This window comes from Corvus hawaiiensis, chromosome 5 (assembly GCF_020740725.1).
Source record: "Corvus hawaiiensis isolate bCorHaw1 chromosome 5, bCorHaw1.pri.cur, whole genome shotgun sequence".
Taxonomy (NCBI): Eukaryota; Metazoa; Chordata; class Aves; order Passeriformes; family Corvidae; genus Corvus; species Corvus hawaiiensis.
Window position 1 is genome coordinate 4,487,160 of NC_063217.1, and position 19,191 is coordinate 4,506,350.

Below are 19,191 nucleotides of genomic sequence, written 5' to 3' on the forward strand. Positions count from 1 at the left end.
CTTCCTGAAAGTCTTGTGTTCGCTGCAAACTGCTATAGGGTGTGGATATTCATTATTTTATATCTGACTTTTAACCATTTCATCCGGAGAAAAGTGAATCAGTAAATAGCAGGAAGGGAGAAGATGGTCCTGTGCATTGGACGGTGATGTTCCATCCTTCTCTGTGCCATAGCACTCTGCCCTAATTTTGCTTTTCCTATTTCCTGAGTCACCAGTGTGAGACACATGGGGTTTGATACCCAAAACCGAGCTGGGGAAGGGTCTGGAGCACCAGGAGCAGCTGAGGAAGCTGGAAAGGGGCTCAGCCTGGAGCAAAGGAGGCTCAGGGGGGACCTTGTGGCTCTGCACAACTCCCTGACAGGAGGGGACAGCCGGGGGGGTCGGGCTCTGCTCCCAGGGAACAGGGACAGGAGGAGAGGGAATGGCCTCAGGCTGGGCCAAGGGAAGGTTTAGAGTGGGATACTGGGGAAAGTTTTCTTCACCCAAAGGCTTGTCCAGCCCTGGACAGGGGTGAAGTCCCCATCCCTGGAGGGATTTAAAGCCATGTAGATGTGGCACTTGGGGACATGGGTTAACGGTGGCCTTGGCAGTGCTGAGTTAAGGGTTGGACTCCATGATCTGAGGGATCTTTTCCAAGCCAAACAATTCTGTGATTCTATGATACATTATGTAATATTTCAGTAGACTTTTATAAACCTTTTTCTTTTCAATTAGCAATATAGTAGTCATGACTGAAATGTAAATTATATGATATGAGACCAGGACTTAAAAACATTTCGTGAAATATATAGAACCTTCTGATAAGGAATGTGCAGTTCTTCTAGAAACAGACTTTGACAAATACTTCGAGCTAAATAAGGTATCCTTATTCATCCTTCAGATGAAACCGAGCAACTGTGCTGTCTTTGACAGAGGATGTCAGATAAACCTTAGGAATTATCTTTTAAACAGCTGTTTTAAATACTTGAACTTCCCAGTAGACTGCATTCTTTCTTCAGTTAAATAAATTAATTAATTATTTAAATAAAAAAATAAATTCAAAACCCCGAAAAATCAACTGAAGAGATTTCATCCAGAGCCCTGAAATTTTTAAGCTGTTAACTTTGTGAATTTTTTATACTAAAACCTCTTAAATCTGGATAATGGCTGAGCTTTTTTTCTAACAGAGCATCTTTTTTATTTTTGCAATGTAATGGATCATTCATGGATTTTTTTCGTTTTACTCTCTCCTGGTAACCTTAAGTTCACAATCCTGCCAGTCACTCTAGATAATTTTCTTATGTGACACAAATGACTCTGATGTTCAGGAGAAGTACAGACATTCTCAGGGATCCTGAAACTTTTAGCAGTGTACTGGTCCAAACCTTTAGACTGCCATGTCATTCTTGGATAATCTTACCCACATCAGACCAGATTTTTATAACCATTTAAGGGCTACTTAGATAAGGTGATTGGCACCTTAAATGATGGGTCTGATCTCTGAACATGGCATGGGGAAAATCAATTTTCTCAAGGACAGGTACAAATGCTTAAATGGATCCAGAGCTATCAGGGCCAGCCAGAGGGCACATCTGGGTGCAGTGGGGTACAGGAGAGCAGTCACTTCTCTGCAGCTCAAGTGTCTGGTTTGTCTGAGGACAGTCTAGCTCCAGGAAACAACCCCTGGTCTTTGAGAAGGGTGCTTCCCTTGGATCCAAATCCCTGGATACTAGAAAGAATCGAGTAGGTGCTCATCTTTTGAAAGTGAAGCTCTGAGAAATAGCTCTGCTGGTGCCATTCAAAAATAGCCAGACAAATGCCCCAAAGATGAGACCTCTGAGAACCCTTCCATGCCAGTGCGATTGGGATGGAAAGGAGTCTTGTGGTGCTCTGCCTGATTCAGAGTCAAAAGTGTTCCAGGACTGGGTGCACAAATGGGGTTGATTTATGCCTAAGCTTGGTTATCTAAAGCAGACATCTGGTCTAAGCCAAACACCTCCCTCTCTGTTCAGTGGGCAGAGGAAAATCAGAATTTTATCCAGTTGAACTTGAGTCTTTAAAGTAGGCTAGGTGTGATTAATTGTCTATGGAAGCATCTACTGTTCTCTGTCTGGTATAAGGAAAGAGGTTTAAAGCTTTCAGTTGTATGAAGTGGGACAAAACCAAACCAAATTTCCTGACTCCCAGTAATGCTGCTAAGAATTAGAAACCCATGCACCTGGAGGGTCCTTGACCTTTATTGCTTTTTTTGTGTCTTAATTATCCCTTTCTACATTTCTGAACATTCACATCTACTTAAGATTCTGAGGAATTCAAGTTCCTAAATAATAAGGCCATAAAAGTGCAATAAATCAGCAAGGCATTCATTTAATCTTGCATATTAATGAAACTTTTTGTTCTAATGCTACGAACAAGAACGCCCAAACATTTTAAATTTTTTTATCTCAATAATTTTATTAGGTAACCTAACATTTCCCTCTCTGTCAGGGATCTTATTGTTCCCATATCACTAAACAAAATTTGCAGTGATGCTTCTAAGTACAAAAATTGCAGTACAAACTGATTGCCATAGGAGAGAAAGTCAATAGGGAATATATTTTTAGAAAACAGATAATTATTTGATAATTTTAATATGTAGGAGATATGGAGAAAAACAAGAAGACCTTTAGAGAAAATATTTTCTTTGTGGAGCAGGGTGGTTCACAAAAAATTACAAGTTCGATCAAGGCGTGAATTCACACATGGTGATGTGCTGGTTTCCTACTGTGCTGATAGCAAAAAATAAAAGTATAATTTAAAAGAATTAATCAATTGATAAAATGGAAGTAATTTCAACTTTTCTGATTCCCAGTATTTCTCCAGCAGCCATTCAACCTAGATTTTGTTGGCAGTGGTCTTGCTTTCAGTGCCATTTAAGGCTTTCTTTATTTTGTTGGAATGACATAGTCAGTGAATTAGAAGTGTTGCTATTAACTTGGGACCTGATTCTGTCAACATTTATGCAGGTGCCTAATTAATTCATGTAGTTAGGCTGAGAGATGTTAATGGACTGCATTTTTCAGTCTAAGCATATGTGTGAGTGCTTTCAAGGCCACAGCTCAAGCTAAGAAACCAATGTTTAATTTTTCCCCAGAAGTATTGATTTGCTTCTGAATCTAAAATTTATAGCCGATTTCTCAGTGCATAATAAATGAATCATTCTCTGTCTAAAGCATTTACAAGTTTTAACTCCAGATACAAGCTCACACCTTTGCCTGAATTTTACTTGTGGTTCTTTCACCTTTGGCATAAGAATATCCTTGTTTGCATGGTAAATAATAGAAAAGAAAGACTGGAGGTTTTTTGTCATGGAGCTCAGTAACCATAACTGGAGAATAATACAGATCTCAACCCAATTTTCAATTTTCAAAAACTTCACTGCATTAAATGACAACATATGCTTAGAGAAGCATTGAGTAATAGCCCCCTGTTAAAGGTGTTTTTTTTCTTGCTTGTCTAATCAAAAGTGAGCACTGATCTAAAAATACGATTGGCAAGCAAGCAATTCATAAAGCAGTTTAATACCTATTTCCATTTCAAAACAGCTGATGATGTTCATGTGTAGTAATGTAAATTAGGGACTAAATTATAGCCAGGTCTGCAAAATCAGAGCCGATGGGAGAAGCTTCCACACCCAGTGGAGGTAATAAGTGTGGTCGGGAATGAATACCTCATGTTCAGGAATATTAATAAAATGTAGCTTTCCACCTTACAATCATGTAATTTAAATTTCCCTTGTTTTGGTCTAAGAATGTCACGTGTGGCCATGACAGAGATCCCCCCAAAGTCCAGCTGTGTCATATCTGCCTTCCCTACTGTCACTGCCCTGTCAAGGGAAAAATTGTACAAGCTTGGTGCAACTTATTTCCACAAATCTGTTGCCTGTCCAGCATCTGCTGATTATTTACAGATAATTAAACATTAATTGCTCTAAGTAATGTTTCATTTTATTTTTGGTTGGTGAAATTATGCTGAATATGTTATAAATCTTCCTTCCTTTCTTCTCTACCTTTACAGGAACCTTTATTTAATGATTATATGCCTTTATCTAAAATAGACAAGTGGGTTTTGGTTTTTTTTTTTCTTTTTCTAAATCTGTGTAATTTTCACCCTGTTTTTCTTGAGTTCTTGAAGATGGTTCAGAAATTGCTTTTTTTTCTTAAGAACTACAGGGTAAATTTTACTATGCTCTGTTAACTTAAATACAAATTTAGAACTTAAATTTCTTTATGCTTATGTAGGTGTTCTTCAAACTGCCCATTCCTAATTCAGGCCTGTTGCACCTACTATTAATTATATCCAATACCTGACCACCTCTGCTAGTTAGGAAATTTTAGACAGAAATTTTAAGTTTAAATTTAATTTAACCCTAAATATTAATGTTCTCTACCTCCTTTTCTTTTTTTGTTGTCATTTTTGCATCTCTAGTTTTACTTATTTTATGCCAATAACCCAAAATAATTTCTCTTTTATTCTTTAGGTTTTCTTGTTTTCATTGTATTTTTAATGACTGCTTTTTGATATTCAGGCTAGAGACTTCCTTATGCAATCATATTAGCCTCCTACTACACTTTCGAGTGTACTGTTAATTAAGGTAATTTGATATATGCATTTATTAAATACTCCTTCCAAAACTTCCAGCTCTCTCAAACTCTTTATCTAATTAAAATGTTTCCCCTCTGCCTGGCAATGTTTTGTTAATGTTTACTTTTTTAAGGTCTATTGTTGCTGTCACTTTTTCCTGTTTCTCCAATGTATCCCAGGAACTTACTGAATATTATCTACATGGAAAATACAGTTCTGTTCTTTCATCTGTCTATATGAACATATATATATATATCTATAGGGATGTGTAAACAAGATTTGAATTACTATATCCCTTTTAAGATTTCCTCATTTTCATCCAATCAGTAATATTTAAATGCCAGAAAGTTTGAGCTCGTGGTTGCTGCCACTTGTTCTTCGAAATGTAAACTATTCTTGAATCATATGTTTTTGTGGTTTTACTTGAAATCAGACAGTAAGATGCATAAAATGTAGTTTTCATTATGATTAAAATAAATTTAAGAACTTTCAGTCAAGAAGAAAATGTGATTTCCTACTACAGGAGAAGTTCCTAGGAGAGACTGTCACTGCTCTTGGTGAAAATAACACTGGAAATTCCCCTTTGTTTTCAATTAGTTGAGTTCAGGTTACCAATAAGTGTATTAAAAACAGGGTTTAGGGAGAAGATGGGCAAGAAAGGTAATATTTTAACAACAAAAAAACCCACAACCAACTGACTTAGGAATCATCTTTTCCTGTTCTTTCAATTATATTGCCAAAATAGTAAAGTCAGTGATACATGATCTGGATACCGAAATGCTAGAATAAAAGTGATGTGAATATGATGAAAAAATGGCTATCTATAAATCTTAAATTTGATCCAAGTTCCTTAAATTCTTAAGAATTAATCCAACTGGATTTTTCATCCAGGTTTCTAATGAAACATTGATTATATTTGTCCTCCATGAGCACAATCTGCCAATATTAATGTTAAAATTTTGAAGAGGAGTAAACAAGTACAGGAATGTAGGTGCATTATAACCACTGATGTTCATGGTTGTAGGATTTGGGTTTAAGTTGTTAGAGGACTGATTTGGGAAAGATGTATTTTCCTGCAGACACAGTGTGCAGAAAGTGATTATACCTTCAAAGGAATCCTCTGCAAAATGTAAAGAAAAGCCTCTTGCTACTTTAAGCAATGCCCTGAAACCATTTACAAAAGTAAATAATTGCTTTAAATTGTATATTAAATAAGTTCATGCCACAGTTTATAGTATTGTTAGCCAATACCTATGGCTATTTTTTGTGTTACATACATGGTGATAGTGAAGAAACAGAAGACTCATTTTGGTGTCTTCACAAAAATAATATCCTTGATTTTGCATTTTGTCCCTTATTATTATTATTTACTATGAGCTAGGCTGTAAATTATGTAAATTAGCGGGTATAATGGTTACAGTTTGCTTTGCTCACTTGATATAAATATGTACTGTGCTCATTACAGGTTGTAAAGCTTTTAAATGAACTTTACTGACTGCTCAGGTATCTTGCAGCCTTTTAAAAGTTAGTAAATCACAGTTTTTAAAGCATGTTTTCTATTCTTTGTACAATTGGAGGAGAGAATATAGAGGTGGTTGTTTCTGTGCTGTCAGGTAATGTGCCAGAGCTCTCCATGTGGAGGGTGGGCACAAACCCATCCAGGAGCCTCCCTGTGCCTGGGAATTGCCAGGACAGCGTGTGCCGTGTCTCCTGGAAACTATCCATACCCGAGAGCAGTGGAAAAATGCTCAGGAGAGAAGGTGTCTAATGCTGCTGCCTTACCTTGTGTTAACCCAGTGATGCCACGTTTTGCTGAGCAAGTGGAGGTGGCCATTGAAGCCCTAAGTGCCAACGTGCCCCAGCCCTTTGAGGAGAACGAGTTCATCGACGCCTCCCGCCTGGTCTACGATGGAGTTCGGGACATCAGGAAAGCTGTCCTGATGATCAGGGTATGTAAAGCACCTGGGAGTGAAAGCTGGGATTTACTGGGAGGTTTCGTGGATAAGAAGAAAATAAAAGCTCCTCGGAATCAGCCTTGTGTTGTAATAAGCCAGAAAAGCTTGACATTGAAACAAGCATGAAACTAAAGTATGTGCAGCAACAAAAGAATTAGTAAATAAAGAGATGAGGTTATTTAGTAGATGAACCACAATTAATATGTTAATCAGCTAGAAGATTTGATCACAACTGCCAATAGATGCAAACTTCATTACTGTTTCCACAGTAACAGCATTAATTTGCCAAGGTCTTCAAGGTTTGTGTAGATTTTTTGTTGTTTTGTTTATTTGGTGGTTTTTTGCCTAATGTGTGTGTGCTGCCTGGGATGTGAGGTAAGTCTGGTTAAAATCTAAATGAATAAATAAATTATCTTGCTGCTCCAGTGAGCCTCTGCAGGGATGGTTTTGAATGTTTACTGAGGTAAAAAATGTGTCATTTCAGTGTTGACTAACCAGTTGATTCAATTTGCTTAGACATCTTTTAATAAAATAAACAAACAAATAAAAGACATGACAGAACAATGTAATTATTGTGAGAGTAGGTGGGTGTTGCTTTTCACTTTAGTCAGCAGACAAAGACTCAGAAAAGAAAAACAGCAAAACAAGCCTGATTTGGACACCTCTTCAGCAACTGAAACACTTTTTTGAAACCGAAATTACCTTGAATTAGCCCTAATGAAAACCATGTACAAGTAAAGCCATGGAGAAGATCCCAGAGAAAACTTTTGAGACAAGTAACAGGGCTAAAACATGAATTCATCCCTTTGAGCAAACAGGTAACATGCACTTGTGGTTGTGAGTGTATTATGGCACTGATGTAAGACTTCAGGCAGTTGGAGCACTCCAAAATAGCTCAAATTTAGTCATCTGTCACTATGTATTAACATTTACAGAAGAAGCTTTTGACAGGCTTAATTTTATAACTGCCAAACACAAATTCCATTCTCATACCCAGTGCTCATCCCAGGTGGCCTGAATTACAGTCATGGCTTGTGCTGGGGGCAAACCCATCCTGTTCTCTGGGTGTGCAGCATTAAAGGATTGGCAGCTCTTCTGGAAGGGGAGGGAAATCTTTACTTGAATTACTTCCCTGTGAGGGTGGGGAGGCCCTGGCACAGGGTGCCCAGAGAAGCTGTGGCTGCCTCTGGATCCCTGGAAGTGTCCAAGGCCAGGCTGGACAGGGCTTCCAACCTGGGATAGCAGAAGGTGTCCCTGCCCATGGTAGGGGATGGAACTGGATGATCTTTGAGGTCCCTTCCAAGCCAAACCATTCAATGATTCTATGAAATGAAAGATCTGTATAGTAAAGAATCTCAGTTTTCCCTTTGATTTTCCAGTTTCTTCATCTGTGCAGCAGTTTCCAGACTTTTCTTAGGACAAGAACCACTTCTTAAGAGATACCAATCTTTTCTAGCCATTTTAAATGGTGATTGTGTCATGAGACACAAGCATCAGGTGGGTTCTCCTACAAACCCAGGTTTCCCCATCCATTACATAGAGTTCCAGCTTCCATCACCCCCCTGTACATCAGAGTTATCCCCAAGAGTTTGCCATGACATGTCCATCCTGGTGAGATGTTTCTAATTTTGAATTTTGAATTTTGGAGGCCTGATCACTTACTTTGTTGCTGCCTGACTGTTTTGTGTACCTTGAGAGCTTCTCAGTCTCCTTAGGAAAATCCCAAGTTATTCTTGCCATTGTATCACTACTACTTTTCACCCCTTGTATGATACGAGCTAATGAATTCTGCTTGCCCAGATTAGGAAGATTTATTTTTGCCTTCAGACATTTAGTTTATTTATGGAGCTCAGTGTGATACTCCTTACCCAGGCAGAGAACTAAAGCACATAAATGGACCCATTATCCATATGAGTTAACTGGAAAAATCCACATATATAAGCTTACACAGACCAGAGTTTGCTGAATCAGAACCTTATTTGCTGTAGAAAACAAAATTAGTTTCACTTTGAGATACTCTTTAACATTCCCATCTGAACATCTCACACTGAAATGGGAGGTATAATTAAAGGATGAGGCTATAAAAGACAGCCCTTAGAACATTTTTATCTAATATTCTATCAAATATTATGCACCCTTTAATTCAGGTGGTAAAGATTTTTCAGAATTACAAAACATTAGAAAAACCCAATCATGGAAACTTTTTAGAGCATCTGACACAATTATTTTCAGGCAGTGATTGTTCATGTGAAAGCCGTGAAAGATTGGATTTATCTGAGATGTTTCCCTCATTCCAGAAAGTAAATAAAGCCACTTTAAAAATTAATTTTGGCTGGTATTATTGCTTCTGGTAAGCTGAAGGAAAGGGTAGATAGTCTCTGTTCTTCTCTTTTTCCTTCAAAAAGGGAGAATTTATTGTCCCTCTGGAGGAGAAAGGAAACTCCTGTTTTCATTGAGGACTATTATTATTATCTATGCAGAAGAAAAAGATCTCTTCCACAAGTTAAGAAGTAGTATAAATGAATTTAAGAGTGTAATTATAGAACCTAGAAATAAAATAGAAAATAATAACTTCAGTTCACCATCTTTCCTATTACTCTGTAGGGATGAAATTACACTTCGTGTTTTCATAGCTGCTTGTGAAATTCCCTCAGTTATTGGCCAGAAACCCTCTTTACAGTCAGGAGGACTCACAGGGACATTTTTTCTCATTCTTATGTGTCTCCAAGGCCAACTTCAGACTTTAAACATCTATAAACTTGATTCATTGGGGTGATGCTGGGAGATGCTCTCTGGGAGCATCTTAGGACCCGAGGGAATGACTGGAGCTGTGTCAGGGGAGGTTTAGGCTGGATACTGGGTAAAGATTCTTCACCCAGAGGGTGAAGGTTGGGCACTGGAACGGGATCCCCAGGGAAATGGTCACAGCACTAAGTGTTAAGATCCGGTTATTAAAATTGTTAGAGAGATGCCTCTGCCTGAGTTAAGGGGCAAACGAGACCATACGCTGAAGTTGATAGTATGGATTTTATTTAACAGTAGTGTGACGTAGAGAGAGAGAGAGAGAGAGAGAGAAACAAAAAGAGGGGCAGGGTGGGAGAGAAAGAGAGTGACGGACAGACTAAGCAGAAAATATCACCACTCCATGGATCCCGACAGCTTCTCACTGATCCTCTTCTTCTGGTCTTTGCAGTGGTGAGGGTCCCACAAAACAGAGAGTTCAATGGGTTAATGTATGTTTGGCCCAGGTGGGAATTCCTGGTACCTCCCCTAGGGGGAACAAGTTTGAAACTGTCTCTTGCAGCAGACTCTGGATCTGTGGCATCACTTTGCATCACATGCAGTGCTCTGCTGCAAGGCATCAGGGATGAGTCTGGGGGTGTTTTGGGGGTCTTTGATGGTTTTATGATGGTTTATGACCCCTCCTCAGCTGCCCCTCACGTGAATGCCCCATGGATGTGGCTTTCCCAGGGTGGGTAGGTTTTATAACTGAGCCAGTTTGTGTAAGGCAGGGTGAGTGTTCACTCCCTCTGTCACACACCCAAAATCTCTCCTCCTCCCCATCAACCGAGCCAGAGCTGATTCTTCTTCCCCAGCCATGTTTAGCTCTCTTTAGACCTGGACAATAGCACCACCTTTGCCTTCACTCAAGTTCCCATCAGGTGCCTTAACTCACAGACCAGTTCCCCTCAGGAGGCACATTTGGACAGGGCTTCCATGGTCACAGCTTCTTTATACAATTTTGCTGTAACGGCAAAATTTGAATAAATCCAATTTTTAACAATGTTTAAGCCATTAACCATTTCAGTCACTCACACCAAGCCTGACAGAGTTCAGGAAGCATTTGGATAATGCTCTCAGGTACAAGTTGTGACGCTTGGGGATGTCCTGTGCAGGGCCAGGAGCTGGACTTTGATGGTCCTTGTGAGCTCCTTCCGACTTGGGATATTTTATTCTATTATTAACTCCATTTCTACTCTGTTCTGTCATTGAGGGGTTTTCAGTCCTTGGGAGAAGACCTCAGCGAGTCTGAATAAAAATGAAATGACTGTGGGGTCCTTAGCCCCAACTGTTTGGGTGTATTAAAGCTCTTCTCCTTTTTGACTTGTCAGGTTTAGCCACCATCACCTCTGGGGTAGCCACCGTGGTGAAGTCCAAAGTGCTGGAACAATTCAGGTCTTCTGTAAAACCAGATTTGGTGCAGAATCCCATCATCTTTTCAAACATCCTATCTCCAAAGGGTGTTATGGGCTCCAGTGTTTCCATTGAGTGCCTGCTGCTTCTCAGATTGAATTTGAAGTGTTAGATTTTACTGTAAATCACCAAACAACTGAAGACCTGCAGTGAGAGAAGTTCTCTGACTGAGGCACTCAGGTGCTGCTTGCACCTGAGTCACTCAGGCTGCAGTTGTACCAAAATGAATGTACAGAATAGGGTGGAGTTGGATATAAATGCATATTGTAAAGTCTATTTCCTTTTCTCCTTGTCTTTTAGAATAAGAGGGAACCTCATTGTAAAAAATGGGGGATTATCTTTCCAACTCTTCAGTCTTTGCTCTCATTACAGGGTTATCTTCACTTGTTCACAGTGCTGAAATTCGTGTAATTGCATCTTACAGTTTTTAAGTGCATAGCAAAGTGTGGTTTCTGTCTTCATCAAGTACATTTGAGTTGCTGAAATATGAAACAAATTGCATTTATAAATCTGTGTATAGATGCCATTTTATTACTTATACTTGCATAATTCACATTTTCATACTGCAGTCACAAAAGATAAAAAAAATGACATAGATGGAAGATATTTTGTTCACAGCAAGCTCTTCAGTCTAAGAGCCAGAGAGATATTAAAAAAAAAAAAATATTCCAATGCCGGGAAGTTGAAAGTCACCACATTCATATTGGAAATACAACATGCATCTTAAAAGAGAAAGTATATATTTCTTGTGTGATTTATCTGGGATTGTGAAAGATTCTTTTTCACTGGAAGACTTCCTTTGAGTTAGATGAATTTTGTGTGTAGTAGAGATACTGTATTTGGAAAAAAAAAAAGTAGTCTTGGGAAGTCTTATGGCTTGTGCTACAAAACAGATTAAAAATTATTAAACTAGTTCATTTTTCTGCTGAAATTAATCAGTTCATTAAATCCATTAGTTTTGAATATTGCTTTAGCTTCTTCTGCCACTGGTGGTTGTCGGCTTTGTTTGGAAGCTGTCTCCAGTCTCAGATCTGTGTTTGGTGCATTTGTGTGACCATAAGTCCAGGTATCTGCAAGATCAAATCAGTCTTACTGTCTTCCAGCTCAGATAAATGAAGTCTCAGACTCTGTTGTCTTGGAAACAAGGTTTAAAATGTCAAGGTCCTGTTAGTTGTGCACAAAAATTAGAGTTGTTCTGGTATGTTTAGAAGGCCCTGCTAAGAGTAGAAGTCTTTAAGTCAAGGAAATTCAATATAATATTTGTTTTTATACCTTTGTGTCTGAACAAAAGGGAGACCCTGTTCTCTATGGGCTGCATCTCCAGGGGATCAGCTAAAACAACGCTATGGTGCAAGGGTGAAAAACGTGAGCATGTTTGAAATGGCAGGATACAGATAAAAGTTAACCCTTCATAAAGTTCTTCACCCTAATGAAAAATGCAGCTGTTTGGGGAAGGAGTGAGGGCGTTAAATTCACCACTCTTTAAAACATAAAAAGAGTGAATCTGAAAGATCACTTTGAATTAGATCTCACTTGTACAGAAGGGAAACAGGAAGATGTCTTGTGCTTGTAGTATATTGCCAACAGTTGCATTACTTGCCCTTTTGGTTTGCACTACATTTTCTTCAAGTTCAACGTTTATACACATTGAATTTCAGTGCTTTGAAGACCACAGATTTTAAGATTATGAATGTCAGACAGTAACAGCAATACATTTTTTTTTCTGGATATTTCTTCAAGAATAATTCCTTGCATAGAATTTACAGAATATTTTTTCTTTTTAAGAGGCAGCCTCATGTCCTTATTGGTTACAGTGTTGAGATGTAATATTTTGAATATTACATCTTTACTGTCAGTCTGACTATGAAAGCCTTGGAAAGAACTGCACATTATCTTTTATAATCTTATTTCTAAATGTGGAGACAGAAGAAACTAAGAGGAGTGTATTTGGGGTGTGAAAGGGTACTGGCTTTACAATGACCAGTGAAACGGGCTCGTTGAGTGGACTTGGAGGATGGGGAAGAGCCAGCGGGTTTACTGAAGCTCTCCACCCTGTTCTTGTTCTAAACAGCAAAGCCTAGGCAGATGAAAAGCTGAGCCCTGTGATAGAAAATACTCTTTGCTCAGGGACTTGTAGGATTCTCTTTGTAGCTTGCTTGTTTATGACAGATTTTAAGGTCACATCCTGCTCTCAGGCAGGTGAGCAGAGGGAATAAAAGGGATTAAAGGTGATTGGAAAACAGGACCGTTGGTCATTATAATGATGGGTACCAATCCTTCTATTTTGCCTGTGACAGTAGAGAGAAGGTAAATTCATTTTTCATCTAAACTTCTTCTTCTGCCTATCCTGTTAGACACACTCTTTGTACATGCCTCTCTTCAGAGGTGCAGACCAAGTTTCATTACCACGCTGTCACACTTCGTTATTTCTTCCTCCAGTGCTCAGCATTAAAACACATATTTAATTCATACTCTTCAAGTCAGATGAAGATGGCTGTGTTTTACTCTCCCCATCCTGTGCACTTCACCGTGCAGCTGCAAACAGTGATGTGCACTTCGTGTTGGAAGCCAGGCTGGAGCAGAAATACCGCCAGAAGACTCCTCTGCGTTACGTTCGAGGGTTTGGACCCGTTCCTAGTGACTGAGCATCCTCCAGACAGAGCTGTAATGACAACTGGCAGTGATTAGCGCCTCTGCTCGAAAACTTGATGGTGCCTCCAAGCACGAAATGCCAGCCTGGATGATTTCTTCTGTAGTGCTTTGGCCTTCTAGGCTGCCACTGGGGGTGATGGGTGTCCAGTAAGGTGAGGATTTCTCGGCACAGTTACTGTGGTTTTCTTTTCCTATTACCATTGTCATGAATGGTACCTACAGAACTTACTCATGGCCAGGCTGTTGTACCACATGCTGTTCAATCATAAAATTCAATATAATATTCTTTCTAAAGATTCCGTTTTTTTGCACCATTTATATTAAATATGGTCTTAAATAGTGATTTTAGACTTTCTCTCTGTATATACATATGGACATTTTTTTCTCCAAATTTTTTGCTAGAAGGTGAAAATGCCCAAATGAACAGGTCCATCAGTTGTTTTTTTTTTCCTCCCTCCCTCCAACATTTTAAATAATCCAAAGCCCGAAAATATGTAACTTGATTTCATCAATCTTCCAAGAAACCCTCATGTCATTCATAGCACCAGCAGTGAAGACAACGTGGTGTCATTTGGAGGATGAGTGAAATTCCAAAGCTCTGTATATGAAAGGAACCATGTGAACTAACTAGTTACACAGATTATAAATTTCACGTTTGTTTCAAAACCAATCAACATCATTTGCAATTTCTTTAAATGGGAAATCTCTCACTTGCTTTGATAAATTTTTCTTCCAGGATGTTAGTTGCTTTTCCCCAGGTATTTACTTTCTCTTTTGAAGATTACATGTAGCTTTCAGTAACATAATAGTGTTAGTGTCCGTTTATATATGAAATAACATTATTTTGAAATACTGCTTTCCCGTTGTTAGTGTTTCCAAAGGATATTTGTTCCTGGAACTGCATTCATCATGTTAACAGAGTTAAGAAAAATTGCAGCAAGAAAAGTTGTGGCAAGGTAATGAAAAATGCCATTTGTAAAGAAAACTAGGGTTGAAACAATTTAATTTTTAAGACAATTCAATTTCAGTTCCTGACTGCTGGGGCAGACAAGTTCATTTCAAAGGAGAACAGAACAGCATTTCCTGGGCAGGTAGTCAATGAAATAAGAGCTCACTGTGCACAGGACTTTGTCTGTGTCCTTTTTAAGCTTGTCATCTCCTCTCTGTGGCTTTCACTCCTGTGTCTCTCTCTCCAGACCCCTGAGGAGCTCGAGGATGACTCAGACTTCGAGCAGGAGGATTATGACGTGCGCAGCCGAACGAGCGTCCAGACTGAGGATGACCAGCTCATTGCTGGCCAGAGTGCAAGGGTGAGTATAAACCCCACATGCATCCAGTGAGTGTCTGGATAGTGACCAATAAAAGCTCTGCCTCGGAAAGCAAAGGCAGTGATTTCCAGTCCTCAGGGTTGTTTAAGAAAGGATGGGACCAGGCTGACCGACGTGTTGAAGGTTTTTTCATGTCAGACCTACTTAAGCAGCATTTATTGAATGACCTTGGGGCTTTTGTGGTACCTAGTATCAGCTGTTTGCTCCAGCTAGTGCTGTAAGAGAAGGCTTTGCAGGTTTGGAATTTGCTGAAACCATGTGAGTAGTCAGCAAATTAAAAAAAAAAAAAAAAAAAAAAGATGAAGAAAAAATCCCATCAGGGCACCACGTGCTGTATCCAGAGAAATCTTACATTAGTCATGTTTCCCAGTGTGCAAACCTGTCAAGAAGATCTGTTTAAGCTACTGAGTAGTCCCTGTAATTTAATTGTAATTGAAGACATTTGCTACTGAGTCAATGTAATTTTACCAGGGTAATTACATCATGATAAACTCCAGTCATTGTGATTTGCGACCTCAGCTTGTGCATGGGGATTGCAAATTAAGCTGATGAGTGCTTCAGGGGTCACAGGTGCTGGGGAAGTGAAGTCTGTTAACACTCAGGAATACTCCTGTTAACACTCAGGATTATGCCCCCCTCTGATGAATGTTTACCTTTTACTGAATAGCCTTCTCAGCTCAGATTATTAAAAAAAAAAATCCAGAATATAATTTTCGGGAAAATACACCATGAAAATATATTTGACTGGAAAGAAAGGTTTTTTTAAAGAAAAGCCTTTTAACTTTTTCCAGCAGAGAACCAGCAGGAAACTGGGAATTATCTGAATGATTTTCATGGCTGTTTCACACGAGTCTGGTTTGTTATGATGTGCTGGAAGTGAAGTTATGGACTAAATGAGAAGCATCCTCCCCACACACTCAAACACCAGCAAAGCTGGTAACGGGAGTGAGGATTTCTTACCTTGGCATCTGGAAGAGGATTTGTAGGGCTGACAACCTAAGGACCAACAAGCAAAGCTGCTGTGAAAGCTCAGAGGACCAGGACAGAGGAATTCTCAGCTGCTGTAGGTTGGGGCTTGACACAAAGGTTTTACATCCTGAAAAGAAACAGTAGAGTAACAAAAATTTAAAAGAAGCTTACTCAGAGGTATGGGAGAAATGTAAGACATGGATCCAGTGGAATGGGCAGAGATTTCTTTTTGTCTTGAATTAATTTCCCTGAATATTGAATATAGATGGTAAATAGAGCATACCATGTATCAGAAAAACTGGAATTTTATCATGACAACTCTAAGGCAAAAACTGTTGTCTTTGCATATTGAGGACATAACTTATAAATTCATTATCATCTACATGAAGAGAGATGGATCCCAGAGAGAGCTGGGTGACCAGGAACTGACATGGAAAAACGTACAGTCCCAAGAACTGCAGAATGGTACCTGGATACCTTACTCTGAGAATGATGACAGAGCTGTTCTGGATGTAGTTAATTATCTTTTGTGATTTTTATATTTTAAAGGGTATAAAGTCCTGTTTGAGATATTCAAGGTATTGACTACTAAAGTAAGTCTCAGGTAGAACAGAAATGAGATACAGTACAGATTATTTTGTCAAATTTCACAGCCTTTCTTATTTTTTGGTTATGTTTAGGATTGGGTAGCATGTCATCCTTTCTTGATCTGAAACCCAAGTAAAGACTGCAGTAATTTATTTTACTGAGAATTGAGTTCACCTGGGGATTTAAGAGTCTGAAGTTCTATTACATTTATTGTGGTTATTATTACTGCTGCACTTAAAACCTTCTGCTTTGCTCAGCTACACACTGTATAAACATAAGACATCATAAAGAGAGTTCCTGAATAACATAGATTGCAATGTGGCACAGCAAGCAACAAATGATAAAAAACTAAAAGGGAAACATGCTAAGCAGAAGCTGCCCAGTCCCCAGTCTGGAGTGCTAAGCAGAATAGTATCTTATCCAAACCTTTTCTGTGGAACAGGTGCAAAATATTTTCATTTGTGGAATGTGATGGATTTGTTTAATATGCTTACTCCATAAAGCTGTTAGTGTTTCAGTAGAAAGACTTGTGTTGGTCTTCAGTAGGCATAAAACTGGAATTTATGGGCTGCGTTTGCTATAGGATATGGCTGCTTTGAAAGCACATCAGCAGCTGGAACAGAAATATTAAAGCACTGTTTACCAGTTTAAAGAGTGTTCAGGTGAAGCTGCCACTCGAAGAAACCACAGACAAGTCATACAGATAAACTTCCCAAATTCCACTACTCCTATCACAGTCTCTTAACTTCAGTTAATTCCTCAGTTCTAGTGTTTTATATATTTATTTATTAGCTTGACTTACGCTGCATTTTTCTCTGCAGAGACTATTATGCTAACATTTGAAACTGCTGAGTTACATTGATAAGGCCTAATTAAAACTTGTGTTGAATTTTAATTTGATTAACTTGCAAATTTCTCATTTTCTGATCTACTGTTTATAACCCTTTTTAATTTCAGTTTTGGAAAAGGTCAATTACGAATTTTTAAAAGCCAAGAGCATTTTAAGGATGTGTAGAAAAAGACTTCAGCTGATTGAAAGTGACATAAACAAGAAAAAAATGTAATGACACTTAAATATGTGTCACACCCCATTAAATGCATAATGCGGTCTTCAGAACCCCTAGAGCCAAATAGTAGCTCAACTTGGAAATCATTATTCAAATTGTCCATTTGATCTTCAAAAGTAATTATTATAATTTTTTAGGGGTTTTTTTGAGGGAACTTCGTGCTTTGTTGATGCTGAGGCAGATCAGTATCAACCTGTTCAGTGCCTTTTTGCATCTCTTCCAAGAGACAATTAGAACACTAAATATCATTAAAAGATATGTTTATTACAATTCACTTCAAATGTATTGTCTTGTGTGTCATAGTTTATTTTAGTGTTGTGTTAATCTGAAATCCTCTATTTCTGACAGAGAATTAGAGAAGGGGAGACACAGCAATTCAGTCTGCCTTTTCCCATAAATGTAACTTGTTTTATTCTTCATCCTAATTGAGATTCAATAGGAACTTAATCCTCCCGTGTCAACTGGTGAATAATCACGACATCATAAATATAAATTTTATTATCTTGAAAGTGCAAGAAGAGGCATAGACATGCTGTGAATGTGGTTTTGCCTGTCCTGACAGAAATCAAATACCTACTGGATTTTGCTTGGCATCTTCAACTCCCATAAAAAGAAACTCAAGCTGTTGAGACCACTGGAAACATCAATTTGTAGCTTCCTTTTTTTCACACGCAACTCCTGTTTTTTCTCCAGGCTATCATGGCTCAGCTTCCCCAGGAGGAGAAGGCAAAGATTGCCGAGCAGGTGGAGATATTCCATCAAGAAAAGAGCAAGCTGGATGCGGAGGTGGCCAAGTGGGATGACAGTGGCAATGACATCATTGTCCTGGCCAAGCAGATGTGCATGATTATGATGGAAATGACAGACTTCACCAGGTAAGGACAAAATAACCCCAGCTGAGGAGCTCAGATGTGCCACACCTTCCCCTTTCTGCTCAATTTGTACCCTTTCGAGATGATTCGCTGTGGTTTCGGGGATGCAAAGCAAGGAACACTCATCACATACACTGGTCTTGTGTATTTCTCCAAATGGGATTAATCACGTGAAGTTTTTGTGCTATTTTCAAGCCTCTTTTATTTGCAGATCATTTTGAATTTCAGCAGCAAAGTTAGTCTGTGACCTTACAGACACTCCAGTGACATTTCGTTTAGTACCCATCTAAATGCATGCACCTCTCTGAACTTTGAACATTTCAGCACAATTTGTGTCAATCAAAAATAATGGCAAAACTATTTATATCATTTGAACACTGAACTTCCTTCCAAAAAAAATCCCAAAGGAAATGAAACTGGTTTGATCTAATGCTTTGTGGGAGTCTGTCAGTATTGATTTCTTTTATTTTGCTTTCATTTTTTTTTGTCTATTGATGTCTCATTCTTCTCTAATTGCATAGCATCAAAAGACCATTCATTGATGATACAGTGTAAACAGAATTATTATCATTAACAATGGTCATATTGTTAATCACACCGGGGAGAACAGTTTACAAGATCCTTTGCATTCCAGATCACCATAATAAATTAAATTTCATTCAGTGTTTATTTTTAAAGTGAGTTCAAAAGTTTAAATGGTATTTATCAAAATGTGATTACACAAAACAGGATGAAAATCTTCCTGGTTTTCTTCAGGATTAAAATCAGATATCCATTTATTCATCTCTTTGTGTTGTTCCATCCCTGGAAGTGTTCAAGGCCAGTTGGTTGGGGCTTGGAGCAACGTGGTCTAATGGTAGGAGGTAGAACCAGATGGATAGGATATTTTACAGAATTCTGTATTACTTTTGTATTTTTATTGTCTTTGTGTCTCTGATCGTTCTGCCAGCAAAAAACCAGAGTG

At 38.6% G+C, this 19,191-nt stretch overlaps 1 protein-coding gene across 4 annotated transcripts in view; it reads left to right on the top strand.

Annotated features, from left to right (window-relative positions):
* CTNNA2 (catenin alpha 2) overlaps nucleotides 1-19,191 on the top strand; it is a 462,414-nt gene that overhangs the window by 410,122 nt on the left and 33,101 nt on the right. For all 4 annotated transcript variants that reach the window (XM_048304875.1, XM_048304874.1, XM_048304876.1 and 1 more), the window contains 3 exons: nucleotides 6,400-6,551; nucleotides 14,600-14,713; nucleotides 18,049-18,230. In XM_048304875.1, the coding sequence (XP_048160832.1) occupies nucleotides 6,400-6,551; nucleotides 14,600-14,713; nucleotides 18,049-18,230 (448 nt within the window). The remainder of the gene's footprint in view (nucleotides 1-6,399; nucleotides 6,552-14,599; nucleotides 14,714-18,048; nucleotides 18,231-19,191) is intronic.